The sequence below is a fragment of the Erinaceus europaeus genome, chromosome 8 (assembly GCF_950295315.1).
Source record: "Erinaceus europaeus chromosome 8, mEriEur2.1, whole genome shotgun sequence".
Lineage (NCBI taxonomy): Eukaryota > Metazoa > Chordata > Mammalia > Eulipotyphla > Erinaceidae > Erinaceus > Erinaceus europaeus.
The window spans coordinates 122,602,336-122,630,018 of NC_080169.1; the positions used below are offsets into that span (position 1 = coordinate 122,602,336).

Genomic DNA, 27,683 nt, shown 5'->3' on the forward strand with positions numbered 1-27,683 from the left:
AAACAGCAAGTCTACAAGTGAAGCCACCGGGCTCCCCAGTCACGGACTCCCAACAGAGCTCGCAGCCCACCCCATCCATCCATCCATCCTACATGCAGTCATTCATGCACTCATCCATTCATTCAGCAAGAATGACAGAGCTCACAGGCACAGCCCAGCAGGGAAACTAGAGGAGACCTGCTCAGACTCGAGAGGGCGTGGGGGGCCCGGGGCAGATGCTGCTGGCCTGCAGGTGCTTCGAGCTCAGTGGACACCTGACCCAAACAGAGAGGGCCCCCGGAGACTCACCACAGAGCTCAGCACAGGAGACACCAAGGGGACTCTTGGGCTAAGCCCCTGCCGTCCCCATCCGTCACCTGTCTCCGGGGGTCCCTCTGCTTCTGCTTCCACTTCTGATCCCACCCCTACTCCAGTCAGGGAGGGAAGTTTTGCTCAGGAGACATTTCTGGGGCCGGGTGGTTGGACACCCAGTTGAGTGCATGTGCTACAGTGCACAAGGACCCAGGTTCAAGCCCCTGGTCCCCATCTGCAGGAGGGAAGCTTTGTGAGTGGTGAAGCAGGGCTGCAGGTGTCTCTCCCTTTCTATCTCCCCTTACCCTCTCAATTTCTCTGTCTCTACTAAATAAATAAATAGATATTAAAAGAGAGAGAGAGAGAGAGACTCCTCCCAGCAAAGGTGTAGATGTTCCCACAGCTGCCCTAACCTTGGGAGCTACCCAATGGAGAAGAATGTGTTTTCAGTGTTTTAAAGATAGGTTTGCTCATTTACTTTACAAGAGAAAGGAGGAAAGAGTCAAAACCACACCCCTGACACGAAAGCCCTGTGCTAAGCCACCTCCCCAGCCAGCCCAAAGGACTGTTCTCATTTTTTGCTTATTGACTGATTTTAATATTTAGGGGCCGGATGGTGACACACATTATAATGTGCAAGGACTGGGGTTCAAGTCTCCCATCCCCACCTATAGGAAAGGGAGCTTCCTGAGCAGTGAGACGGGGCTGCAGGTGTCTCTCTGTCTTGCTTCTCTCTCAATTTCTCAGTCTCTATCCAAACTAGATAAATAAATCTATATATATTATGATAGCGATGGAGAATGAGAGAGGCAGACAGGAGAGACAGCCTAACAGTTCTGCAAAGACACTTCTGTGCCTGAGACCCCAGAGGTCCCAGGTTCAATTCCCAGAACTACCATAACCAGGGCTGTGGGTAGGAAAAACAAAATAAGAAGTCTGAGCACTGGCTGCTGGGACTGGAACCCCGGGCCCCAGGGGTCTGGGGCACGCAAGTCCTGCGCTGTGATGCTCAGCTAAGTCGCCGGCCTGTTCTCTGCTCCGTGAAGAGCGGAGGGAGGTGCTCTGGGCCCCTGGGGGACGAAGGCCCTCTCACACCCGCCAGGTCACTCACAGGGGACACAGCCCTGAGCCCAGGCTGCCGCCCCGCCTCTACCTGGCCCCCCACCTGCCACCCGCCTCCCATCTCTGGAGGCCCAAGGCCCAAGGCCACTGCCAGACTCCCTTCCATCCCTGCCCACAGTGCAAATATTTACACAGCTCCTCTCAGGGGTTCTACAGACACAACAGCACAGCCGCTTCCCTCAGGGACACTGTGCCGGCCCTGCTGGGCCAGGTGGGGACATGGGCAGGAGCCCCCCCCCCCCCGGGGCAGGTCAGGGCACCCTCCCGGAGCCCCAGCACCTGGCCAAAGGGAGCGTGGGTGGGGAGAAGCTGAGTCCAGCTCTGACCCCCTGGCCTCCTGACCCTCTGATCCCCTGACCACAACAGGTGCTCACACCTGCCCTCTATCCAGGCTGTCCCCCCCCTCAGGCCCTCCCTCTCCCTGTCCTGACAGGCGAGCCGCCTGGCTCCACCCCTCCCCTCAAGCCCCCCTCAGCTGTTGCAGTGGGGGCCTCTGACCCCGTTCCCATGGCAACGGGTCTGCAGCTGGAGTGGAGAAGTCTGACAGGGCCTCCTCTGGAGACACCCCCATCCCCACCCACGCACAGCCTTCCTCGGGACGTGGGGACGGGGACATGGCGACCAGACCAGCCGGAGGGGTGAGGAACCAGACAGAGACTTCCAGAAGGAGACTGGGGTGGGTGCAGGGGACAGGAGGGGCAGGGCAGAAGGGGAGAGGCCAGGAGGAAAGGAGGGGAGCGGGAAGACAATGCAGGGGCAAGCTCGATGAAGACGGAGGTGACAGACTGGTGGGAGGGGCGTAGGGAGAGGGGAGCTGAGACCACCCCACCGGAGTAGGCAGCCGGGGAGGGGAGTGTGGAACAAAGAACAGAGAGCCCAGGGGACAGGGACAGGGATAGGGACAGGGACAGGAGCAGAAGGAAGCAGGGACAGGAGCTGGGGACAGGGATGGGGCGACTAAGAACAGAAGCAGGGAACCGGAGACAGAAGAGGGGGCTGGGGACAGGAGCACAGACCAAGGACAAGAGCAGGGACCAGGGACAGGAGCAGGGTGACAGGACGGGAGCAAGAGAGAGGAAGCAGGAGCAGAGCAGGGGAGCAGGGTGGGGAGATGGGCCTGCCCCCAGACAGTGTGGTGTGCGGAGCGCACCTGCCATGGGAACACTTAGCCTGCCCAGAACCACCACCTGCCGGCCCCACACTGCCCACTGGCCACCTCCACGCCAGGCCTGGACACAGAGCCAGAGAGCCCTGGGCACCTCACGTCTCCCCCTGGGCCCACCCCCAATGTGGCCTCCCACCCTCTCGCAGGCCCAGCAGCTAAATAACGGGGCTGTCTGGCTCCCAGCCCTGACACTGCACAGAGCTGGGCCAGAGGCAGCGACACAGCACAGCTGTCCCCACTGGCGCCTGCCAGCAAGAGGCCACACCTCCTCCCCCTACCACCCTACATCCTGAGGACACAGCCCAGAAGCCACTCCCTGTCCGGGGGTGGTGGGGCACATGGAAGACGCCACACCACGGCTCAGCTCTGTCCTGCTCTGCCCATCACTAAGGGGTGGTGGCTCAGGGCACACAGGGGGACCTGTCAGCAACCCAGGGAGCTGGGTCATGGCAGAGAAGGGGACAGGCAGAGATGGCTGGCGGAGGCTTTCTGGGTGGGCAGTCCCTTGGAAGCAGAGCCCCTGAGCTGAGCAGAAGTCTAGGTTCTAGCACCACTGGTCACTGGAACTGAGGGGTGGGGGGGGTCTGGGTCAGTAATTCACGTTGGCCAGGGAAGTGAGCCTCACGGTCACTCAGGACAAGGAGTCCCAGGAGGCTATCCACTCCCAATGGGGCCATCCTGGGAACAGGAGAGAGGCACACACACACATGCACGCACACACACACCAAGGACAGACACTCAGCCCAGGGGTGCACACACTTTCTGACCTTTGAACTGAATCGGGACCCCTCCCCCTTACTCCCCTTCTAGTCAGGGGAACAAGGACAGGAATCAGGATGCCAGAGGTGGGGGGGCGGGGGGGTAGATTGCATAAAGGTTATGCAAAGAGACTCTCAAGCCTGAGGCTCCAAATTCCCAGGTTCAATCCCCTGCACCACCATAGGCCAGAGCTGAGCAGTGTTCTGGTGTTCCTCTCTGTGTTTCTCTCTCTCTGCATCTCTCTCAAAAATAAAAATGAATAAACACTAAAAAAAAAAAAAAGAAAGAAAAAAGAAAAGGATGCCAGAGGTCTGGGGCCTTGGCAAATGCAGTAGTGCAGCCTGGGAGGAGGGAGAGCTCTGGACTTGCACATGTGGGTCCCAGGTTTGATCCCCGGCACTGCCTGGCACGAGTGTTGCTCTGCTCTTTTTCTCCCTCCCCCATCTTTCTCTCATGAAATTCATTCTTTTCTCTTTTTTTTTTTAAGATTTATTGCTGTTTTTTTAGATTTTTTTTTTTTTAATTTATTTATGAGAAAGATAGGAGGAGAGAGAAAGAACCAGACATCACTCTGGCTCATGTGCTGCCGGGGATCGAACTCAAGACCTCATGCTTGAGAATCCAAAACTTTATCACTGCGCCACCTCCATTCTTTTGGGTTTTGTTTTTAACTGTGTCGGCCCAAAAATGGTACAGTGGCTAAGGCGTTGGACTTTCAAGCATGAGGTCCCAAGTTTGATCCCAGCACTGAATGTCCCAGAGTGAGGGGCTGGTGCTCTGGTCCACCTGCGCTCACACTCTCTCTCTCTCTCTCTCCCTCCCCCCTTCCTCACTTCCTCTCTCATTAGTAGAATAAATACAGTTCTTTTTAAAAATCAAGACATGAATGTGCACCAAGTACCGTGCGGCTTGTAAACCCACCTTTAACAGATGTCACATTAAACACGTGACTGTGGGGGACAGGGGGAAGCCCTGATCAGATAGATGGGGTGTGTTGGGGGGGGGGGTCTAGAGCCAGGTCTTCAAGAAAGTTCTTTCATTTCTCTGAACTTTGGTTTCCTCCTCTATAAGATGCTAATAAAACTGTGTCCACCTCCCGGCCCTTTGTGGAGACTCCGGGAGGAGATAAAGGGGGTTAGGGTGACATCTGTGATGTCAGGAGGAACCGCTCCCATCTCAGCCAGTGCAGGTCACCAGGACTGAGGCTCTGGGGCTGTGATGGTGTCCTTCAGACACAGATGATGGGGAGACGAGAAACTGTACCCACATCTTGTAAACCACTACCCCCGTGTACAAAATAACTTAACTTTTTTTTTTTTTGCCTCCAGGGTTATCACTGGGGCTCGGTGCCTGCACTATGAATCCACTGCTCCTAGAGGCCATTTTTCCTATTTTGTTGCCCTTGTTGTTATTATTATTATTATTGCTGTTGCCATTGCTGCTGTTGTTGTTGTTGGACAGGACAGAGAGAAATTGGGGGGGGGGAGACAGAGAGGATAGACACCTACAGACCTGCTTCACCACTTGTGAAGCGACCGCGCAGCGGAAGACTTCACCAACCCTGGGGTACCTGAGCCCGTCCTGTCCCCAGCCCAGTGCTGCTGCAGGGCCCTTCCTCCCCAGACACCAGCTGGGGCAGGCATGGAGTGTGCAACTCCGCCCAGGGCTCTGTTTATCTGCTCTCCGGAAGCCAGGGCAGCTGGACAGACAGGGAGGCGCAGCTGAGCTGAGACACCTGGCGTGGGCTGGGGGTGGCATGGGCGGGGCGCTCCACCAGGGAGACAAAGGCTGCTGAGGACGTGCGAGGATGTGGGCACTGCCACCCCAGGACAGCCAAGGTGCAGGGGAGACAGCACAGCACCAGAGTCCAGCGGCTTCCAGGACCAGGAGCCAGTCACCAGGGAAGGACTAGAGAGAGGTGGGTGGGTGGCAGAGGAGGTAGGTGCCCAGGGGCGAGCTGCCTGGCCTTCTGTGAACCTACCACCCAGGTCCCACCTATCTCCAGGTGCCTGTCACCTGGAAGGGACAGCCCCAGGGGACCTAGAGAGAGGTAGGGGGTGGCAGGAGGTGCCCAGAGGTGAGCCAACCTGGCCTTCTGAGTCCCTGGTGCACCTGCCACGCCAGGCTGGTGAGGCCCAGCCCACCTAGCTCCAAGTACCCATCACCTAGGAGGGACTTCCCCAGGGGACCTAGAGAGAGGTGGGTGGGTGCCCAGAGGCGGGCCAGCCTGGCCTTCTGTGTCCCCGGCGCACCTGCTACCCCGGCCCCACCTAGCCCCAGGTGGCCGTCACCTGCCCAGGTAGTCTCCAGGCTCCCCGCCAGGCGCAGCCCCCAGCACCCTGCCAGCGGGTCACGCCCCCGGGGGCGGGGGCCCCGCAGCCCCGCCCCGGCCCCGCCTACCGTCCTTCCGGTAGAAGGCGATCTCCACCTTGCGCTCCTCGGCGCCCAGCAGGGCCTGCGCGATCTGGGCGGCGGCGCGGCGCTGCGTGCGCGGCCCGTGCAGGAAGTCGCAGGTGCACGGCCGCTGCATCACCTCGGCGCGCGAGTAGCCGCACAGCTCGCAGAAGCCGTCGTTGCAGTAGATGACCGCGCAGTTCTCCACGCGCGCGTTGGCGATGATGAACTTGCGGCCTTGGGCGGGGAGAGGGGACGGGGCAGGGTGGGGAGGGCAGGGTGAGCGGGCTGCGCCGCAGGGCCCCACCTACGCAGCCGCCCCCCCATCCCCGAACAGCACGCGGGTCCCCCGGAAGACCCCATGCAGGTGCAGCCCCACCACCACCACCCCGCGCTGGCTGCATGGCCTCCCCCACCCCCACCCCGGGCTGGCTGCCAGCGGCCCGCCGCCCCCTCCGCGCCCCGGGCCTGCGGTGTGAGCAGAGCAGCGCGCAGGGCAGGATTCGCGCTGGGAAGGCCGGAGGTGGCCACCACAGTGCCGGGCGCTCGGGCCCTGGGACCCTCGGGCCTCATGCACACACCCCTGTAGGCTGGGGGTGCTCCCTGGACGCCGTCTCCGGGGATCCCCGGAAACCCCCTTTCCCTATCCAAGAATCTGTGGGCCCTGCCAAATGGCTACTTCTTCTAGAGGCTCCCTGGCATCACCGGCGTAGAGACGGATTGGGGAGTGGGCTGCTAAAGGGGCTGGGGTGGGGGGAAGCCTTAGGCCCCATGTGAGGCAGCCACGCCCCCCTCCAGCCCAGAGAGGCGGCTTATTGCGCCTCTGGTAAAACAGCCGAGACTCCGGGGAAGTCCGGAGCCATGCAGACACCTGGCAGCTGGCAGCTGGCAGTGACAGCGCCACTGGGGGGTGGAGGGGGAAGGGTCAAGGCCAAGGGTCACTGGCTGAGGTACAAGGTCACACCAAGACAGGGAAGGCTGTGGTGGGACCCAGCTGCACACACCCCACCACCGCCGCCACCACCCTGTACACACACGGACACCCCTTGTAAGAAAGCAGGCTCAGGAAAGGGGGCCTCCCTGCTCTGAGGCCCGACTGGGACCAGCCAGGTCAAAGGTCAGGGGCAGGAACCCCAGGGTGCAGGTTCTGCAGACCTCCCTCCCCCCACCCACACATCCACATACTCCCTCTCCACACACACACACACACACACACACCCACACACCCACACACCCAGGCCTGCCCAGAGCTGAGCTGGCAAGAGAAGGAGAAAGCAGCAGCCCGGCCTGTGCCAAGGAAGATGCAGGCAGGATAAATGCCGGGCTTCCCCGGGCAGGAGCTCTGCCCCCTCCCTACAGCGGGCACAGGAGCCCCAGCACTGACCACTAACTGGCTCGGGGAGGGGGGGATTCCCGGGCTCTGGCCACCCCAACTTCCTCACCCACCCGCCCAGAAAGTGGCTTTCTAAAGTTGAGTTGCCTTCAGATCAGTTCCCTAGCTCCCCTCCCCCCAAAAAAATTCCCAGGCAGCTGTCAGTCAGCCCCAGGAATCCGGGCTCCCCATCAGATGAGAGCCACCCATCCGCAGACACCAGCTGCTTTGGGGACAGCCGAGCCACCTGGCCCCCACTCCCAGGCCTCAATGAAGAGCCCTGATTCTTGGAAGGCAAGCCCCACCCCCACCCCCTTCCTGAATCCTGGAATATCAATCAAGTTGATCGGCACCTCGAGTCCTTTGGGCCTGCCCCCCCCCCCCCGCCAGTCTTCCCAAAAGTGGAAACTGAGGCTCTAGCTATGAAGAGAGGCCTCAAGGTCACATGGCCATCAGCGGCAGATCACAGCCCAGATTCCTAGGAAGCAAGGGGTTGGGGTTGGGGGGAAGACCCTGATCTCCACCACCCCCCCCTCTCTCACACACACTGACCTCTGTCTCCTCCCCTCAGGATCATCTCGTTCCTGGGCTTCTGACACAAACTGACCCGCCCCCACCTCAGCTCCCAGCACACACTGTCCCCCAAGCACAGGAATGTCACCGCTGTCGAGGGCCTTGGCAGTCACACCCACCCACCCTGGCACGGGCAGCCTTGGGGACACACCAGGCCTCATGAGGGACTGGCACAAATGCCCACAGCCCAGCCAGCTCCCGGCCTGGGACACTTCTGAAGCCTCCCTGCCATGCCGGAATCTGGGTGTTGGTGTCCCCCTCAAAAGGCCTGAGGGACGGCACTCAGAACAGGGCAGTCCCGGGGCGGGGGGGGGGGGGGGGTGCACTGCAGGGAGCCTGCTCCCCTGGGGCAGCCTGTGACACCCTCCACTCCAGTGCTTCGGCTTGTAGCTCAGTCTTAGACACCCCCATGCCCCATGCAAGCTGGCACACGCCCCCCCAACACACACATGGACCCCCAGAAGCAGGGTAGCTGAGGCCACACAGCTCAGCTCTGGTCTCTCTGCGCACTGCGGGTATGAGACACACGGACTCTGGGGTCCCACAGCTTCTCCCGTGCACCCCTCACCCACACAGAGTACCCCTTAGTCCCATTCAGCACCCAGGGCTGGGGTGCACACTCTTCCCACCTGGAAGCCTGAGCTGAGATTCTCACACCGACACCCCAATACCAGGCCCCCGGTCCCCAGCCTCTCGCCCCCCACCCCCAGCCCACCCTGCGACCCCCGGCCAGCGTGGAGGCGGAGCGCACCAGCCCTTAGACTGGCGCGGGGCTAGGACACTCGGCCCGGGCACGCCCCCCACCCAGCCGCACTCGGGGACCCCCGCTCCACCCCCCCGCCCCTCCTCCACTCACTCTGGCCCTCAAACTTGCGGATGATGGTGTCCAGGAAGGTGTTCTGCGGCGCGACGTGGCCCCTGCGCACCGGCATCCTGAGCCCATGGGCGGGCCGGGCGGGCCACCCACCAGCCCGGCCCGGCCCGGCCCGACTCTAGGCTCCGGCTGGCCCGTCCGGCCCGGTCCCCCCGAGCGCGGGCAGGGCCGGCCACCGCGGCGCTGCGGGGGGGTCCCGCTCGGCTCCCGGCCCGCGCCCCGCGCCCCGCACCGGCCTTCGCGCACCTGCCCTGCCCGCGCCCTCCCGCGGCCCGCGCTCGCTGCGCCCGCGGCTCCCCGGCCGCCCAAGGGTTAAGGCGGAGCGCGCCCCCCGCCCGCCGCCGCCCCCCCGCGCCGCGCCCGCCCGCCCGCAGCGCCGCCTTCCCCCCGCGCCCGCGCACCATTGGCTGAGCCGCGCCCGCTCCCCCGCCCAGCCCAGCCCCCCCACGCGCGCGCCCCGGAGGGGAGGGGAGGGGGCCCCGGGAGGGGACAGGTGCGCCGGGGGATCTCGCCCCACCCCACCCGGACTGCAAGGAGGGGCCGGTCCCTTAAAGCTTTGGGGCGCGCCCCCCCCCCCGCAACCCCAGCTCCCGCGGCGGGCAGGCCCGAGCCCGGCGAGGACGAGCCCCGGGTCAGAGAGGACCCGGGCACCGATAAGGGCCAGGCCGGCGCTGGAGGCCCCGGGCCCCCGGCATTGAAGATAAGGATGCAGGGGGTCGAGCGGGGGCGCCCCCACCCCCAAGCCCGCAGCCCTCCCCGGGGCGCTCCGGACACCCCGCGGCGAGATCAAAGAGAGGCCCCGGAGCGCGGGGGTGCAGCTGGGGATCCCCTCCCTCCGAGCCCCCCCACCAGCAGCCGGGCCAATGGACAGGCGCCCGCTCCCCCTCCCCCTCCCCGCCGCCCAGGCCCCTCCCCCGCTGCTGGCCGCTCCCGCGCGCCTCCCTTATTTAGGCAAAGGAGGAGGCCCGGGGCGCGCTGGGCCCCGGGGTCTGCCCGCCGCCCGCCCGGGCCGCGCGGGGTCTGGGGGCGCAGGGTCCCGGCAGGCCTCAGAGGAGTGATGACAGCTGTGCGGCCGGCGGGGAGGGCCCGGGGCAGCTGAGCCGCAGGCTCCCCCCTCCCCCGCCAGCCCCGTCCCAGCCTAGATAGATGGGGCCATGTGGGGGGGCCCGAGGGGGCCTGAGGGCTTGCAGCTGCCCGCGTCCTTGGAGCGAGGGGGCGGGTCCCGTCACCGGCGAGAACCTTCGGGAGTGGGGGAGGGGAGGAACAAAGGGCCGAGGACAAAGCTGGTCTGGAGACGGGGGTCTCCCTCCGTATCTCTCTCTCTCTCTCTCTCTCTCTCTCTCGGTCCCTGCTCCGGCTGCAGACAAAGGCTGGGGGCACTGGCCAGCGGATGCCACCTCTTTTTTATTTGTCTGGTGGGTGGGCAGTGAGTCAGGGAGGCAGCCAGTGGGAGCCGATGCTAAAAACGCTGGCGGCCCTCCCCCACCCCCATGGCTGCCCAGGGCCCCGTGGCGCTGCCTCTTCCTCAGCCACCTGGACCTGGACAGACGCCTTGACCCCCCCACCCCGGGGGCCACCCCCGAATCTGGGTGGCCTGCCCTGTGTCCTGGGTGCTTCACACTGAAGAGAGAGTGTCTCTTCCACGCCTGGGGATGGACAGAGTGAGGAAGGGGCTGAGGAAGGAGGGGCGGGAGGGAGGGACAGCAGGAGCGGCTGCAGTCCAGGGGGAGGCGCTGGAGGGAGGGGCGCCCACATCCCATGGCAAGCCTCTTCCCCCCCCAGGATGAAAGAGGGGGGGCTAGATTGTTCTGCTGAGCCCCTCAAGGCAAGGTGGGGGACAGAGAGGTGCTCTCCCCAAAAACATCCTCCCCGGGCACCCCAGAGACCGAGCACCACCAAGAAGGAAAGAAAGACTGACTGACTGACTGACTGAGAAGCCCCACCAACACCCTTGCCCACTCACCGCGCCAGAAGCAAGGAACAAAGAGAAAGTCCCCAAGCTCAAATCCCAGGGCCACCCCACCCCCAAGGGGCGCACAGAAACCTGTGGGCAACACCCCCCAGGACTGTCCCCCTGTCTGCCTGTGACAGGGAGGCAGGACGCTGTACTGACACACTGAAGAGTGGCCGGAGGCACCTCCCTGCTCCCCAGAAAGAGACAGTTGGGGGGAGGGGAGCTACAGGAAACATCCCACTCCCCACCCACCCCCACCCCAGGCTCAGACCTGCCAGCACCTCCAGGGAGGAAACGGGAATCTGTTCCTGCCCGCAAACCCCCAAAGGAACGGGCCAAGCAAGACAGAGCCCCACAAGGACCCAAGAGAGCCAGCCACGTGGATGGCATGGATGGCGGGACTGACAGCGGTCCTAGCCCTAGGAGGCAGAAAAGACAGCCAAGAGAGCTGGATCCCTTGGGAGGCTGCAGGGACTGGGGGGGGGGGGTGGCACACACACACAGAACCTGACCCCTATGCCAGGGAGACAACACAGACACACTAAACATGTTTTTGCAAAAGGCAAGGGGGCCAGGGAACAAGGAAAGACCCACCGCAGACCCCAAGCCAGAGTCCCCTCAGTGGTTACCACCTGCAGCTCCCTGTGGGGTGACCCCACCAAGCCCTGGTCCACCACCAAGGTCTTCTCCTGACACCTGCTTCCCACCGGTGGAGGGACCCTATCCCCAGTGTACGGACAGCAAAGAGTGTTAGAAGGGGCTGGGGTGCAGGGGCCCAAGACTCCTGATTCTGGCTCTCTGCTAACTACATCAATGAATGTGGGGGGGGGGCACGGACCCTGCATCAGACCTTTAGCAGGGAAAGGCAGATGAATCAAATCCTCTCCTCTAGGGAGGTGGAGAGACAGAGAGGGACAGGGGAGAGAGAGAGAGAGAGAGAGAGAGAGAGAGGAAACTGCACTGCAGTCTGCCACAGGGGCATGTCAATTACTTTCAAGTGGGGAATGGAAAGGGGAGGCTTCAGAGCAGGCCCCTGAAGGTCAAGAGAGAGCACAGGCAGAAACGGCAGGAAGAAGGGAGCAGGTATGGAGAGAAGAGAATGGAGACCAGGTTTGGGGACAAAGCACAGGGGCACGGGGGCGGTGGAGGAATGGGCTGGAGTCTTGTGTGAGGGTTGGGGAGCCCAGATCTCACTCTGCAAAAGGCAGTCTCAGTGCACATGCAAAGCACACTGGGCATGGCTGATGAAGGTCTGTGCAGTTATCCATGTGTGTCTGTCTGCCTTGAAGAAACTGAGGCAGACCTGAGGTGTGTTCGTTATTCACTGCAGCAAGACAGCCCTCTGGACCTAATTCAACACAACGTGAGTTTTTCCCGTGAGTCTGCCCTGGGGGTGACTTCAGCCAGGGACCACATGAGTGTCCTCCACTCAGCTCACTTCTGGAAGGTTCCTTCACTCTCGGTTGGTGGTTGCCAGTAGCTGTCTGTTGCGGCACAGACTCTGCTAGGATCTGGATGCCACTGTAAACAAAGGCTGTCCTCATGGCCACCTGGTTTCCTCACAGCGTGGTGGCAACGTCCCAAAGACAAGTGTCCCCAGAGAGGTCCCCATAGCAGCTGTACCATTGTTAATAACTTGGCCTCCAGAGGCACGTAAATTAATGGGCCAGCCATGTGTATTGCACCAAAGTAAAAGACTCTGGGGTGGGTGGGGGGGAGAATATAGGTCCAAGAAGGATGACAGAGGACTAGTGGGGGTTGTATTGTTATATGGAAAACTGGGGAATGTTATGCATGTACAAATTATTGTATTTACTGTTGAATGTAAAGCATTTATTCCCCAATAAAGAAATTTAAAAAATAATAATAATGGGCCATGGCCCAGGAAAGGGAGCAGTAGCTAGATTTAAATGCATGAGGTCCTGAATTCAATCCCTAGTGTGCCAGAATGAATGTCTGTCTCTCTCTCTCTTCCTTGTAAATAAATAAATAAATAAATCATATTTTAAAAATATCTATTCCCTTTTGTTGCCCTTGTTATTTATTGTTGTATTTAATATTGTTTTCGCTTTTGATGTCATCATTGTTGGATAGGACAGAGAGAGATGGAGAGAGGAGGGGAAGACAGAGGGGGAGAGAAAGACAGACACCTGCAGACCTGCTTCACCGCCTGTGAAGCGACTCCCCTGCAGGTGGGGAGCCGGTGGCTTGAACTGGGATCCTTACACCGGTCCTTGCGCTTGGCACCACATGTGCTTAACCTGCTGCACTACTGCCCGACTCCCATAAGTCATATTTAAAATATTTTAATGGTTAGACCAGCTTTCTTTTCTCCTCCTTCTTTTACTCGATAGGACAGAGAGAAATTGAGAATGGGGACAGAGAGAGAGAGAGAGACCTGCAGACCTGCTTCACCAGTAGTGAAGTTTTCCACTGCCAGGTGGGAATTGGAGGTTTGGACCCAGGTCCTCAAGTATGGCCATATATGTGCTCAACCAGGTGCACCCCCACCTGGTCCCAAATAAACCATGTTAAAAATAACTTGGGCCACAAGATTAGAAAAGAAAAGAAAACACAAGTCGAACCTGAAATGGAATTGGAGTATTACACCAAAGTAAAAGACTCTGGGGTGGGTGGGTGGGTGGGGAGAATACAGGTCCATGAAAAATGATGAATGAAATAGTGGGGGTTGTATTGCTAAATGGGAATCTGGGGAATGTTATGCATGTAAAAAAAAAAAAAAAAAAAAAGAAGTAGAAACGCAAAGCAGAAATTGACTGAGTTTGGAATATGGCACCAAAGTAAGAAAGCAGAAGTATACTAGAGTTTGCAGTGAGTATCTCCCTAATACTTCCTCTCCACTTTTCCAAGCTTTGGGTCCATGATTGCTCAACAATTTGTTTGGTTTTGTATGTTACCTCTCTTTTCAGTCACCAGGTTCCAGGTGTCATCAGGATGCCGGCCAGACTTCCCTGGATTGAAGACCCCACCAATGTGTCCTGGAGCTCAGCTTCCCCAGAGACCCACCCTACTAGGGAAAGAGAGAGGCAGACTGGGAGTATGGACCGACCAGTCAACGCCCATGTTCAGCGAGGAAGCAATTACAGAAGCCAGACCTTCTACCTTCTGCAACCCTCAATGACCCTGGGTCCATGCTCCCAGAGGGATAGAGAATGGGAAAGCTATCGGGGGAGGGGGTGGGATATGGAGATTGGGTGGTGGGAATTGTGTGGAGTTGTACCCCTCCTACCCTATGGTTTTGTTAATTAATCCTTTCTTAAATAAAAAAATAAAAAAAGAAAGAAAGAAAGAAAGCTGGATCAGGGAAGAGAGTAGCTCCCAAATATGAGAAAGTTGTATAAATATTGTTGACTGTAAACCCCATCGATTTGATCTGATCTGGGGCCCATATTCAGCATAGAAAAAAAAAAAAAAAAAAAGAAATGACAGAACTACACAGCATTTAAGATCACACCATTAGAGCACTGCCCCGAGCTACATTTTGGATGGAGAGTTTGTGTCAATTCTGTGATGACCAGATGCAGTAGATTCAATAATTATTATGGGAGTAGTCTCTGGGGCCAGTGCAAGGACCCAGCTTCAAATCCCTGGTTCCCACCATAGGCAATGAGGCAGTGCTACAGGTGTCTCTCTCTTATTCCTCTCAATTTTCTCTTCCATCCTATTAAGTAAGGTGGGGGGGCATGGAAAAATGGCCAACTGGAATGGTGGATTTGTGCAGGCGCTGAGCTGCAATGATAACCTTGGTAGCAGAAAGAAAACCTATTCTTCCTCTACATCCCACAACAACCTCCTGATTCCAAGAGACCCCGTTTTCCTTGGAGTGGCCATTAGGTGGTGCCCTAAAAAAAAATAAATAAATAAATAACTTGGGCCATAGTTGGAGAGGTGACACAATGGATAAAGCATGAGGTCCTGAGTTCAATCCCCAGCAGCACATGTACCAGAGTAATGTCTGGCTCTCTCTCTCTCTCTCTCTCTCTCCCTCTCTCTCTCCTCCTATCTTTCTCATTAATACATAAATAAAATCTTTTTTAAAAAGAAAGAAAGAGGGAGTCAGGCGGTAGTGCAGTGGGTTAAGCACACGTAGCACAAAGCACAAGGACCGGCATAAGGATCCCGGTTCGAGCCCCCAGCTCCCCACCTGCAGGGGAGTCGCTTCACAGGCGGTGAAGCAGGTCTGCAGGTGTCTGTCTTTCTCTCCCCCTCTCTGTCTTCCCCTCCTCTCTCCATTTCTCTCTGTCCTGTCCAACAACGACAACATCAACAACAACAATAAAACAACAAGGGCAACAAAAGGGAAAATAAATATTAGAAAGAGAGAGAAAGAAAGAAAGGAAGGGAGAGAGAGAGGGAGAGAGAAAGAGAGAGAGAAACTGTTTAAAAAATAACTCAATGAAAACAGCCTGGACCATAATCACAGCCCATGTGCTTCAGAGAGCCAGCCCCCCACTTCTCCATGGGGCCCCAGATCACAAAAGCATGTGTGATGGCATCTGTTTTCCTCTTGGGTGGTGGAGATAAGATAACATCTGCTGCATGGAGCCATGCCGACAGGTGGCCCTGGGCAAGGGAGGTGGAGGACTCAAACCAGGTCAGAGGTGATGGAAAGGGGCCACCCGGATCTGTAACTTCAGAAGCATCTCCCAATCTCACTTTCCCTCCCTGTAAACTGAGGAGGCAAACAAATTGATCTCTGAGATCCTGGCCAGGCCTCAGGGCAAGTGGTCCCCACCCCACCCTGCTGAGTGTCAGGGTGTCCTAAGGACTGGCAGGTGTACAGACCCCCCACCCCAAGAATTCAGGGTCTGAGACAGGTGCAGGAGCTCAGGGGTATGAAGTCATCTCGTCAGTGTAAACAACGATTCAGGTTCTTAGATTCAATCCTGAACACCAAAAGATGATTCCATCCTTTGGTAGATGCCGAGGTTTTAGAGATTGCCTGCCAGAGGGTGGGAAGACAGCATAATGGTTACACAAGAAAAGAAATTATGCCTGAGACCATAAATCAGAACTGAGCAGTGTTTTGGCAAAAAAAAAAAAAAAAAAAAGAAGAAGAAGAAGAAAGAGGAGGAGAAAAGTAGAGAGAGAGATCCTCTCAGGATACCTATGACAAAGATTAGACAATTTCTTTATTACAAAATACCCATTAACCAGTAGTTTCACACAGTGGATTCTCAAACATGAGATCCCGAGTTCAGTCCCCGGTAGTACATGTACCAGAGTGATGTCTGGTTCTTTCTCTCTCTCTCCTCCTATCTCTCTCATTAATAAATAAATAAAATATTTAAAAATACATTGTTTTAGGGAGTCAGGCGGTAGCACAGTGAGTTAAGCGCACGTGGCATGAAGAACAAGGACCAGCATAAGGATCCCGGTTCGAGCCCCCGGCTCCCCACCTGCAGGGGAGTCGCTTCACAGGTGGTGAAGCAGGTCTGCAAGTGTCTGTCTTTCTCTCCCCCTCTCTGTCTTCCCCTCCTCTCTCCATTTCTCTCTGTCCTATCCAACAACGATGACAACAATAGTAACTACAACAATAAAACAACAAGGGCAACAAAAGGGAATGAAAAAATAAATAAATATATATTTTTAAAAAATACATTGTTTTAAAAGATGCTAAAGTGAGGCGGGACAGTGGCAGCACCTCTGGCTGAGCACACACATTACAATGTGCAAGGACCTGGGTTCAAGGACCTCCAGGGGGGACACTTTACAAGTGACGGAGCAGGGCTGCAGGTGTCTCTCTGTCACTCTCCCTCTCTACCTCCCCCACTCTCAATTTCTCTCTGTCTCTGTCCAATAAAATGAAAAGGTGGAAAGGAGCTCTCAGGCATGGCCTGGCAGGAAGACGGCCTGGTGGCAGCAGAGCAAGCCCCACCCAGCACGTGCCCCAGAGCCGCATGCAGTCCAGGGTGCCCACCGGAGAGGACAGGTTCAGAAATAAGCTCCCAGAGGAGGCAGGTGTGGGTCCTCTCACCCACCTATGCTTCCCACCAAAAAAGAAAAAATTGAGAAAGGGAGCAACCTCAAGAGGAGGGGCTGAGAGTTTGGAAAGAACCTGAGAAAGGCTGGGAAGACTGGGTGGAGATGCACAGGGTTGAGCGCACACATTGCAGTGCACAAGGACCTGGGTTCGAGCCCCTGCTCCCCACTTGGTCGATACCAAATTATATTCCTCCATGAGGATAATTTCTGGAACCATCCGTTCCACCCCAGTTCCATGGCTGCCAGTTCTTAGCAACATCACCCCGCCAGATATTCGTCGGTATGCGGCATCATCTAAGTTCATTTCCCACGTCTACGCTCGACCGGACCTGCCAATATACGTGGATATCTTCACCCACCCTGTCCAACGCTTGACGTCTCGTCACCCAATCTGGTCCCCTACGCCTACACTGAACTTCTCTGTTCCAGTCTCTTGGAAACAGAGTTGGCAGTCAGCTGAGGTCAAGAACAAACACCTCATCACAGACCCCTGCGAGCGTCCACCCGGCTTTGACCTAGCACGTTATGATCGGGCCCTCCTCAATCGCTATCGAACAGGCCATGGCCGGTGCGCCGCTATGTTCCATCGCTGGGGAGCCAGAGACGACCCGAACTGCCCCTGCGGCTACAGACAGACTATGACCCACATAGTCAACGACTGCCACCTCTCCAGATTCAAAGGAGGTCTCGAAACTTGACATCAGGCTCAACCTGGCGCTGTTGACTGGCTACGGAAGAAGGGTAAACGCTAGAAGAAGAAGAAGGGGAGGCATGTATGCAGTTGAGCACGAACATTACCATGTGCAAGGACCTGGGTTCAAGCCTCCAGACCCCATGTTCAGGGTGGGGAGGTTCATAAGTGGTGAAGCAGAGCTGCAGGTGTCTCTCTGTCTCTCTATCTCCCCTTCTCTCAATTTCTCTCTGTCCGATCATGTAAAAAAAAATGGGGGAGGGGGAATGGCCACCAGAAGTGGTAGATTCACAGTGGGGGCACCAAGCCCCAGTGATAACTCTGGGCAAAAAGAAAGAAGAGGAGGAGGAGAAGAGAAGAAGGAGGAGAGTGGAAGAAAAAAGAGGAGAAGGAAAGCAGGAGATGATGATGAAAAAGAAGACGGAAGAAGAGAAGGAAGAGGAGGAGGAGGAGGAGGAATGCAGAATGGCTGAGTGTCTGCGGGCAGCTATGCAGCCAGCCAGGGAGTGAGAGTCTGAGACTGCACCTCTGTCCGAGGTGCTGGGGAGGGGCTGCCAGGTGTGAGGGTCAGGGGTTTGGGTGAGCAGGAGATGCCCCACAGCGACCACAGAGGCGGGGTGGTGGGAGGGAGACAGCACAGCGTTAGGGCACCAGACTTGCACACCTGCCATTCTGTCCCCACACCTGCTTAGGCCAGAGCTGAGCGGTGGTCTAGCCTCTGTCTCTCCATTTCTCTCTCGTGAAAAATAACTGAGAACAAAGGACAGGTGGGGAGAGGGGAGCACTGGTCTAGGCCCCGGACTCATTCTTCCCAGAGCACTGTGTGCCTGGCAATGTTCTGGGTGCCAGGTGTGGCATTATTTTGTTTAATATATATATATATATATTGATTTGTGTATCATATCTTTTTTTTTTTTTTTTTTACACAGAGCTTTGATTTTAGCAGTAAGATTCTTGGAGTTTGCAGGGCCTGTGCGGTGTCTTGAACTGGGATGGGGGGAGAAGGCTGAACAGTACCAGGGAGCCCTGGGGAGCACCGAGAGCCAGCCAGGCACCAGCCTGCAGCTCTGCCAGGAGCCGGCTTGGCTGCTCAGGTCCCGCCAGGCCACAGCTCTGCTCTGTCCAGGGTGCTGAAAGCCCGTCCTGCCAGGCTGGGCAGGGAATGAGGGAGGGCAGCTCAGGTGGCCATGCCAGAGGGCCTCCTGGGGAGACCGTGAATCAGTGACCCTCCAAACCATGAAAACCCTTCTGGAATTGGACAGCAGCTGGGGGTGGAGGGGGGGATAGAGTGGTGACACCGAGCGGGTCTGGCTGCCATGCGTCCGTCCCAGTGTGCCTGCCTCCCTCTCCTCCTCCCGTCATCGTCATCGAGGAAAAGACAGGATTCTTCCCCAGAAGGTTCCACCGGCGACTCCGGGGAGGGTGATCCCTGAAGGCTCTTGTGTTGCATTGTGGGGATGTCAGAGGCAGAAGAGACCATTCTTGCTGGGGGCAGGGTGTGGGGACAGGAGAGACAGAGAGAAATGCAGAGCTCAGGATTACCCCTCCAGTTAGAAACAACTGGACAGGAACTGCTGCACACCCAAAAAGTAGGATGGTGCAGAGGCCAGGTGGTGGTGCACCTGACTAAGTGCTCACATCACAGTGCACAAAGACGTAGGTTCAAGTCCCTGGTCCCCACCTGTAGGGGGGAAACGTCACGGATGGTGAAGCAGGGCGGCAGGTGTGAGTCTCTCACCCTCTCTATCTCCCCCTTCCCTCTCAATCTCTCTCTGTCTCCATCCAATAATAAATAAATATACATATATATTATTTTAAATGTTGGTCCATATTCCCAGAGCAGAGAAATATTCGGGGAAGTTGACCAGAGGTCTCTGAACCCCAATTCCATCAGACTCAGGGAGAGAAGAGTGAAGAAAAAAAAAAGACATTCAGAAATAGTAATAGGTGTAGCTGTGACTCAAAATGGAAGAGAAGGCAGGACCACAGAAAAAAATGGGAAGTAGTGGTCCAGGAGGTGGTGCAGTGGATAAAGCACTGACTCAAGCGTGGGGTCCTGAGTTCAGTCCCCGGCAGAACATGTACGAGAGTGATGTCTGGTTCTTTCTGTTGCCTATCTTTCTCATTAATAAATAAAATCTTTCTTTTACATGTAAGAAATGGGGAGTCAGGCGGTAGCGCAGCAGGTTAAGCGCACGTGGAGCAAAGCGCAAGGACCAGCGTAAGGATCCCAGTTCGAGCCTCCGGCTCCCCACCTGCAGGGGAGTCGCTTCACAGGTGGTGAAGCAGGTCTACAGGTGTCTCTCTTTCTCTCCCCCTTTTTTTTTTCCCTCCAGGGTTATTGCTGGGCTCGATGCCTGCACCATGAATCCACCGCTCCTGGAGGCCATTTTTCCCCCTTTTGTTGCCCTTGTTGTTGTAGCCTCGTTGTAGTTATTATTATTTCCATTGTTGATGTTGTTCGTTGTTGGATAGGACAGAGAGAAATGGAGAGAGGAGGGGAAGACAGAGAGGGGGAGAGAAAGATAGACACCTGCAGACCTGTTTCACCACCTGTGAAGCGACTCCCCTACAGGTGGGGAGCTGGGGGCTCGAACTGGGATCCTTATGCCCGGTCCTTGCACTCTGTGCCACATGCACTTAACCCACTGCGCCACCGCCCGACCCCCCTCTCCCCCTCTGTCTTCCCCTCCTCTTTCCATTTCTGTCTTAACCAACAATGACGACAACAACAACAATAATAACTACAACAATAAGGCAACAAAAGGAAATAAATAAATATAAAATGTAAGAAATGGGAAATATGTAGAAATATAGATAGTTATAGAAATAATAATCAACTCATATCTGTGACCTTGGGAGAACCACTGCAGTTTCCAATGAAGGGGGTGGGGACACAGAACTCTGATGATGGGAACGGTGTGGAATTATACCCCTGTTATTTTGTAAGTTTGTAAATCACTAATAAATATAAAATAAGGAAGAAAAAAGAAACGGCTGGACAGGAAACACATGTGCTGGTTCTAGTCCAGCTATTGTTTTCACTGGACCGGGCCCGGCCAGAGTCACAATCACAGAGAACAAATGGGGCACCTTGCAGAGCAGAGCGTAGACATGCCCATGCTCAGGGACCCAGGCTCAAGTCCCCAGTTCCTACCTGTGGGCTGCAGGAGAGCTTCATGAACGGGAGACAGTGTTGCAGGTGTCTTTCTTATTCTCTCCTTCTTTCTCTCCCCTCCCTACTTCCATCTGGGTTTTTGGTTTTGTTTATTTATTTATTTATTTATTTATTTATTTATTTATTTATTTATTTTTACCCCAGAGCACTGCTCAGCTCTGGCTTATAGCAGTGCAAGGGATTGAGCCTGGGACTTTGGAGCCTCAGGCATGACAGTCTGTTTGCACAACCACGAAGCTACTTACCTCTGCCCTCTCTCTCTTTTTTTTTTTTAACTTATTTCATTAAGTTTTACTAGCATTCTTTAAGAAAGACACACAGACAAATAGGATACAGTAAAGAAATCACATTTATTTTATTTATTTATTTATTCCCTTTTGTTGCCCTTGTTGTCTTATTGTTGTAGTTACTGATGCTGTCGTTGTTGGACAGGACAGAGAGAAATGGAGAGAGGAGGAGAAGACAGAGAGGGGGAGAGAAAGACAGACACCTGCAGACCTGCTTCACCGCCTGTGAAGCGACTCCCCTGCAGGTGGGGGGCTGGGGACTCGAACCAGGATCCTTTTGCCAGTCCTTGTGCTTTGCCCACGTACGCTTAACCCACTGTGCTACCGCCTGACTCCCAGAAATCACATTTTATGAGAGATCTAAGAAGCCATGAAGAGGGAGTCGGGTGGTAGCACAGCGGGTTAAGCGCAGGTGGCACAAAGCACAAGGACCAGCATAAGGATCCCGGTTCGAGCCCCCAGCTCCCCACCTGCAGGGGAGTCGCTTCCCAGGCGGTGAAGCAGGTCTGCCGGTGTCTGTCTTTCTCTCCCCCCTCTGTCTTCCCTTCCCCTCTCCATTTCTTTTTTTCTTTTTTTTTTTTTAAATATGGAACGCTTCACGAATTTGTGTGTCATCCTTGCTCAGGGGCCATGCTAATCTTCTCTGTATCGTTCCAATTTTAGTATATGTGCTGCTGAAGAGAGCACTCCTCTCCATTTCTTTGTCCTATTCAACAACGATGACATCAATTACAACAACAATGAAAAAACAACAAGGACAACAAAAGGGAAAATAAATAAACAAATATATTTGAAAAAGAAAAAAAAAGCCATGAAGATACTTCCAGGTACTGTCTTTAATAATGCTTCTTCTCTTTGTGCTTTTTTTTGTTTGTTTGTTTTGTTTTTTCCCTCCAGGGCTATTGCTGGGCTCAGTGCCTGCACCATGAATCCACCGCTCCTGGAGGCCTTTTTTTCCCCCCTTTTGTTGCCCTTGTTGTTTATCACTATTGTTGTTATTGTTATTATTGCTGTCATTGTTGTTGGATGTAAGACAGAGAGAAATGGAGAGAGGAGGGGAAGACAGAGACAGAGGGGGAGAGAAAGACAGACACCTGCAGACCTGCTTCACCGCCTGGGAAGCGACTCCCCTGCAGATGGGGAGCCGGGGGCTCAAACCAGGATCCTTATGCCGGTCCCTGTGCTTTGCACCATGTGCACTTAACCCACTGTGCTACCGCCGGACCCCCAATAATGTTTCCTCTCTTTATCCTGGGAATCCAAAAAATTTAACCCCTGGGAGTTGGGCAGTAGCGCAGCGGGTTAAGTGCAGGTGGCGCAAAGCCCAAGGACCGGCACAAGGATCCCAGTTCGAGCCCCCTGGCTCCCCACCTGCAGGGGAGTCTTCACAGGTAGTGAAGCAGGTCTGCAGGTGTCTATCTTTCTCTCCCCCTCTTTGTCTACCCCTCCTCTCTCCATTTCTTTCTGTCCTATCCAATAACAACGACATCAATAACTACAAGGGCAACAAAAGGGAATAAATAAATTTTTAAAAATTTAACCCCTATACCTACCACAAAAAAAAAACATAGTTCTCTCTGTTTCCATCACATAAAAAAGAAAGTAGGGGGAGAGGTTACCAGGAACAGTGGATTTGGCATGCAGGCGTCAAGCTCCAGGGATAATCCTAGCGGCAATGACCCATAATCATTGGGGCTGGGTGGTGGCGCACCTGGCTGAACACGCACATAGTACGGAGCGCAAGGACCCATTCAGAGATTCCCAGTTCCAGCCGAGACTCCCCACCCGCAGGAGGAAAACTTCACAAGTGCTGAGGCAGGTCTGCAGATGACTCTCTGCTTCTCTCCCTCTCCATCTCCCTCTCCCACACTCAGTTTCTCTCTGTCTTATCTAATAATTAAAAAAAAAAGTTTGAAAAAAAGAAAAGAAAGAAAGCTGATTAATATTTTATTTATTTTTATTTTATTGGATAGAGGCAGAGAAATAGAGGGAGAGAGGGGAGATAGAGCAGGAGAGAGAGGCAAAGACAGAGAGACAGAGTCAAAGATGGACACTGCAGCCCTGCTTCACTTCTGCTGAAGTTTCTCCATGCATCAGGGGACCAGAGGGTTAAAACTGGGCCCTTGCACATGACAATCTCTGAGCTTAGCTGGGGGGCTTAAGTGCTGTCAAATTCCTCAACCCACTCACCCCACCCACCAAAGAAAAGGTTTTTTTTTTTTTTTTTTTTTTAATCATAGCACTGCTAAATTCTGGATTATGGTGATGTGGAGGGTTGAACTGGGGACTTTGGAGCCTCAGACATTCAGAATCTCTTTGCGTAACTCTCTCCACTATTTCCATTCCAATGGAAACCATCTTAATCTTATTTTTATTTCATTTCAGAGTAAAAACCAGAGAAGGCTAGAAAACTACTCTAGCACTTGGGAAAAAAAAAAAAGAAAGAAAGAAAGCTGAAGGGGTCGGGCGGTAGCGCAGCAGGTTAAGCGCACTTGGCGCAAAGCACAAGGACTGAGTAAGGATCGCAGTTCGAGCCCCCAGGCTCCACACCTGCAGGGGAGGTTGCTTCACAGGCGGTGAAGCAGGTCTGCAGGTGTCTGTCTTTCTCTCCCCCTCTCTGTCTTACCCTCCTCTCTCCATTTCTCTCTGTCCTATCCCACAACGACATCAATAACAATAATAACTACAACAATAAAACAAGGGCAACAAAAAGGAAAAAGACCACCATGCATATGCAGTCCTGTGTTCACTGCTGCGTTGTTCACAGGAGCCAAGGCGTGGAAGCAGCCTTGATGCCCATCCACAGGGAACTGGCTAGAGAGGCTATGGGGAGAAAGAAGGTTCCCATGTTCGCCCCAGGGAGCAACAACACACTGGAAAGTCTCCTGGCATACACGATCCCTGTCTCCACACAAAGTAACTGACTGAGGTAAGGCAGGAAAAAAAGGTTTATTAAGTCATTCTCAAAGAATGTAATCACCAAAACTAGTAAAATGTCTGTTTACTCAAAAAAGATCCCATTAAAAGTTTATGAGCATAAAGAAGAAGTTATGAGGTCTATGCTCCATGGAATACTATTGTACCATCAAAAATGATGAGTGATACTGTGCCCTTGAGATGAAATGGCAGGAACTGGAGGTGATGATGCTTAGTGAAAATAAGGAAGGACATGAAAGACAGCTGCCAGGTGGTTTCACTCAGATGTGAAAGCCAGAGATCTGATTTACATGAACTTGCTAAAAAAAAAAAAATCCAAACAAAACGGAGGCAACCAAACTGTAAGACTAGTGAAAAGTCTGGTGGTTATTTTTGGGAGGTGGGAGGGTGGGGACACGGAAATCCGGGGGCGGGTGTGGTGTGAACTGTACATTGGCATCTTACAATCTCGTCACCTATTAATAACAAATCATATATTCGTATGCCAGTGTGCAGTAGGACTCATTGTCCCTCACAGGGGACAATATCACAGGCTCCAAACTGAAGTCCCAAGCAAGCAGCAAACCACAGAGCCCTGCACCCCAAGTGCTGAGAGCTGGTGAGAGTATCAGCTTAGGCAGGGGAGAGGGGGATGAGGGAGGGTGGTTTGAAGGCTGGGAAGGGAGCGAGGAGCAGCTTTAAAAAGAGCAGGACTTTCAGTCACCAAGTTGCAGATGCCACCATGATGCCATCCTGACTTCCCTGGGCAGACGCCCTCACCCGTGTGTCCTGCAGCCTCCCCTCCCCAGAGCCCTGCCCCACTAGGGACAGACAGACACAGGCTGGGGGTGTGGATCCACCTGCCAACACCCATGTCCAGCGGAGAAGCAGTGACAGAAGCCACAACTCCCACCTGCTGCTCCCCATAGAGAATTTGGGTCCAGACTCCCAGAGGGGGAGACATGTCAGGGAAAGATGCCCAGAGGGCTCTGAACTCCAATTACACCAGGACCCAGTCATAATAGATATAAGCATGACTTAGAAAGGAAGAGAAGGCAGGACCATAGGGGGAAAAATGGGTGAAAATACATATATAAATATAGATAGATAGATAGTTATAGAAATAATAACCAACCCATACCAGTGACCTCAGGAGAACCACTGCAGTCTCCAATGGAGGGACTGGGGACACAGAACTCTGGTGGTGGGAACCGTGTAGAATTATACCCCTGTTATCTCATAATTTTGTAAATCAATATTCAATCACTAATAATTTATAAAAGGATAGGGGAGTGCCAAGTGGTGGTGTACCTGGTTTAGCATACATGTTACAATATACAAGGACCTGGGTTCGAGCCCCCAGTCCCCACCAGCAAGGGGAAAGTTTCACAAGTGGTGAAGCAGGGCTGCAGGTGTCTCTCTGTCTCTCCTCCTCTCTATTCCCCCCTCCCCTCTCGATTTCTGGCTGTCTCTATCCAATAAATAAATAAAGATATTTTTTAATTCTAATTCTTAAAAAAAGGATAAGGTTTTCCCTGAGAGATAGCTCACTGGGTAGTGCAGCCACCCAGCCGTGCACACCACCTAGGCTGCAGCCCAGCACCACATGGCAGGCAGGTACCATGGCTGAGGGGATCTCACTCTCTCCTCCTGTGTCTCGGTCCCTCTGGATGAAGGGCTGGTCCAGGAGCAATTCAGTCCAGCTCCACAAAACAATACAACTGTCTTATTACTCATAAAAAGGAGCAGGGTTCTGGAGTAGGGCACCAAAGTAAAAACCCTGGGGTGAGAGTGAGGGTGGATATTCGGCTTCCTGGGGCGGCGGGGGGTTGGGGGGGTGGGATGGGACACAGTCTTTTGGTGGTGGGAATGGTGTTCATGTACACTCCTATTAATTTTTAGTCATATAAATCACTATTTAATTAATATGAAAAGGGAAAAATTGATTGTATGTCTCAGACTTTTTTTGTTTTTTTTTATAAAATTTTTTATTTACTGATTCCCTTTTGTTGCCCTTGTTGTTTTATTGTTGTAGTTATTATTATTGTTCTCATTGTTGTTGGATAGGACAGAGAGAAATGGGGAGAAGAGGGGAAGACAGAGAGGGGGTGAGAAAGACAGACAGTGAGAAAGACAGACACCTGCAGACCTGTGAAGCAACTCCCCTGCAGGTGGGGAGCCGGGGGCTCGAACCGGGATCCTTACACAGGTCCTTGCGTTTTGTGCCACGTGCACTTAACCCACTGTGCTAACTCCCTGTCTCAAACTTTTTAAAGCACAGACTGAGTCTTTTTAATACATAAGCTGAGTCTTTGATATGCTGACTCTCTCAGAAGCCTAGACCAAGGAGAACAGAAGCAACAAGTGGCACAGCTCTATACAAATAATGTCAAAGGACATAAATTATGGTGATACTGTATGTGATACAGCAAATCCTAACAAAGGGATTTTTCAAAGTTAACCCAGTTACCAAATAATGTGATGATAACAATAACTATCTATTGTCTTCTTGAACCCTAAGACAGCAGGAACCTCACATTTCTACTATAGAGCCTATATTTCCCCCAGTCCTGGAAACTTAGGGTGGGGCGCACTTTCCCGCATGCTTCTCTCAATTCATATCAAATAATATTGCAGAGACTTCAGGTGTGGACAACCCATCTGCACTATTCCAGCCTTTAGGTCCATGATTGTTCAACAATTTGTTTGGCTTTGTATGTTAACCCTCTTTTCAGCCACCAGGTCCCAGATGCCAGCATGATGCCAGCCAGACTTCCCTGGACAGACAACCCCACCAATATGTCCTGGAGCTCTGCTTTCCCAGAGCCCTGCCCCACTAGGGAAAGAGAGAGACAGGCTGGGAGTATGGATCCACCTGCCAATGTCCATGTTCAGTGGGGAAGCAATTACAGAAGCCAGACCTTCCACCTTCTGCATCCCACAATGACCCTGAGTCCATACTCCCGGAGGGATAAAGAATAGGGAAGCGCACCAAAGTCAAAGACTCTGGAGTGGGTGTGGTGGGGAGAATACAGGTCCAAGAAGGATGACAGAGAACCTAGTGGGGGTTGTATTGTTATATGGAAAACTGGGAAATGCTATGCATGTACAAACTGTTGTATTTACTGTTGAATGTAAAACATTAACTCCCCAATAAAGAAATTTAAAAAAAAAAATAAAAGAATAGGAAAGCTGTCAGGGGAGGGGAGGGGATAATGAGTTCTGGTGGTGGGAATTTTGTGGAGTTGTACCCCTCTTATCCTGTGGTTTTGTTAGTCTCCTTTTTTAAAATAAATAAAAAATAAACTAATAAAAGGAGCAGCGTTGAGGAGGAGTGTGCTGAGCTGAGAACAGGACAGGGCACCTCATCTCTGCCCCTCTGGAGGTTAAGGTCCCCAGGGAGCCTCCTCAAAGGAAAATAAAAGGGAGAGCGGGGACCCACTGGGGGGAGAGGGGCAGGGACCCCAGGTGCCCAGAAAGGAGGATTCCCTGTTTCCTGGGGGGAAGGGGCCTTTGAGGGCGCCACCTTCTGGTCACATGGAGCACAGCACTGTCTCCGGCAAGCAGCCTCAGGGTTGGGCTGCGGGTGACCAGGTTCCCCCCAAGAACCCCGGGGGACAGAGGACAGTGCTTCCCAGCCAGTCAGTCGCCCCTGAGCACAGCTGTGGGGTGTCCCTGCTGGAACACTCAGTGCTCAGCACCCTGCTCCCTCCCCCCCCAGGTAACTGGGCCAGCCTGAGGGATTCTGGAGAAGGGGGACCACTGGATAGCCTTGGCCTGCATCCTCCTTTTCCCTCTCCTCCTCCTTCTTTCTTTATATATTGGATAGAAACAGTCAGGAATTGAGAGGGAAGGGGGAGACAGAGAGACACTTGAAGCACTGCTCTGCCACTCCAAAGCTTTCCCCCTGAAGGTGGGGGCCGGGGGCTCAAACCTGGGTCCTTGAGCACTGTAGCAGGCGCGCTTAACCAGCTGTGCCACCACCCAGTCCCTCCACCTTCCTCTCCGTAAGATCTATTCACTCCTTTGTGAGAGAGAGAGAGAGAGAGAGAGAGAGAGAGTGAGAGCATCACTCTAGCACATGTAACGCTGGGGCTAGAA

The 27,683-nt window shown here is 54.4% G+C and overlaps 1 protein-coding gene, 1 long non-coding RNA gene and 1 other non-coding gene across 3 annotated transcripts in view; all 3 read right to left on the bottom strand.

Moving 5' to 3' along the window:
* The window catches only part of KCNH2 (potassium voltage-gated channel subfamily H member 2), a 52,791-nt gene extending 44,011 nt beyond the window's left edge, over window positions 1-8,780 (bottom strand). Inside the window, exons 1-2 of the mRNA XM_060196809.1 lie at window positions 8,533-8,780; window positions 5,738-5,968 (exon numbers count right to left, since the gene is read on the bottom strand). Of these exons, the coding sequence (XP_060052792.1) occupies window positions 5,738-5,968; window positions 8,533-8,608 (307 nt within the window). The 5' untranslated portion in view covers window positions 8,609-8,780. The remainder of the gene's footprint in view (window positions 1-5,737; window positions 5,969-8,532) is intronic.
* Window positions 1-22,001, bottom strand: part of LOC132539958 (uncharacterized) — a 417,285-nt gene extending 395,284 nt beyond the window's left edge. The window contains exon 1 of the long non-coding RNA XR_009551260.1: window positions 21,940-22,001. This is a non-coding gene — a long non-coding RNA (uncharacterized LOC132539958). The remainder of the gene's footprint in view (window positions 1-21,939) is intronic.
* On the bottom strand, window positions 21,247-21,353 carry LOC132540005 (U6 spliceosomal RNA). Its single transcript, XR_009551290.1, has one exon. It is a non-coding gene; the product is annotated as a U6 spliceosomal RNA (small nuclear RNA).
* Window positions 22,002-27,683: the final 5,682 nt, after the last annotated feature.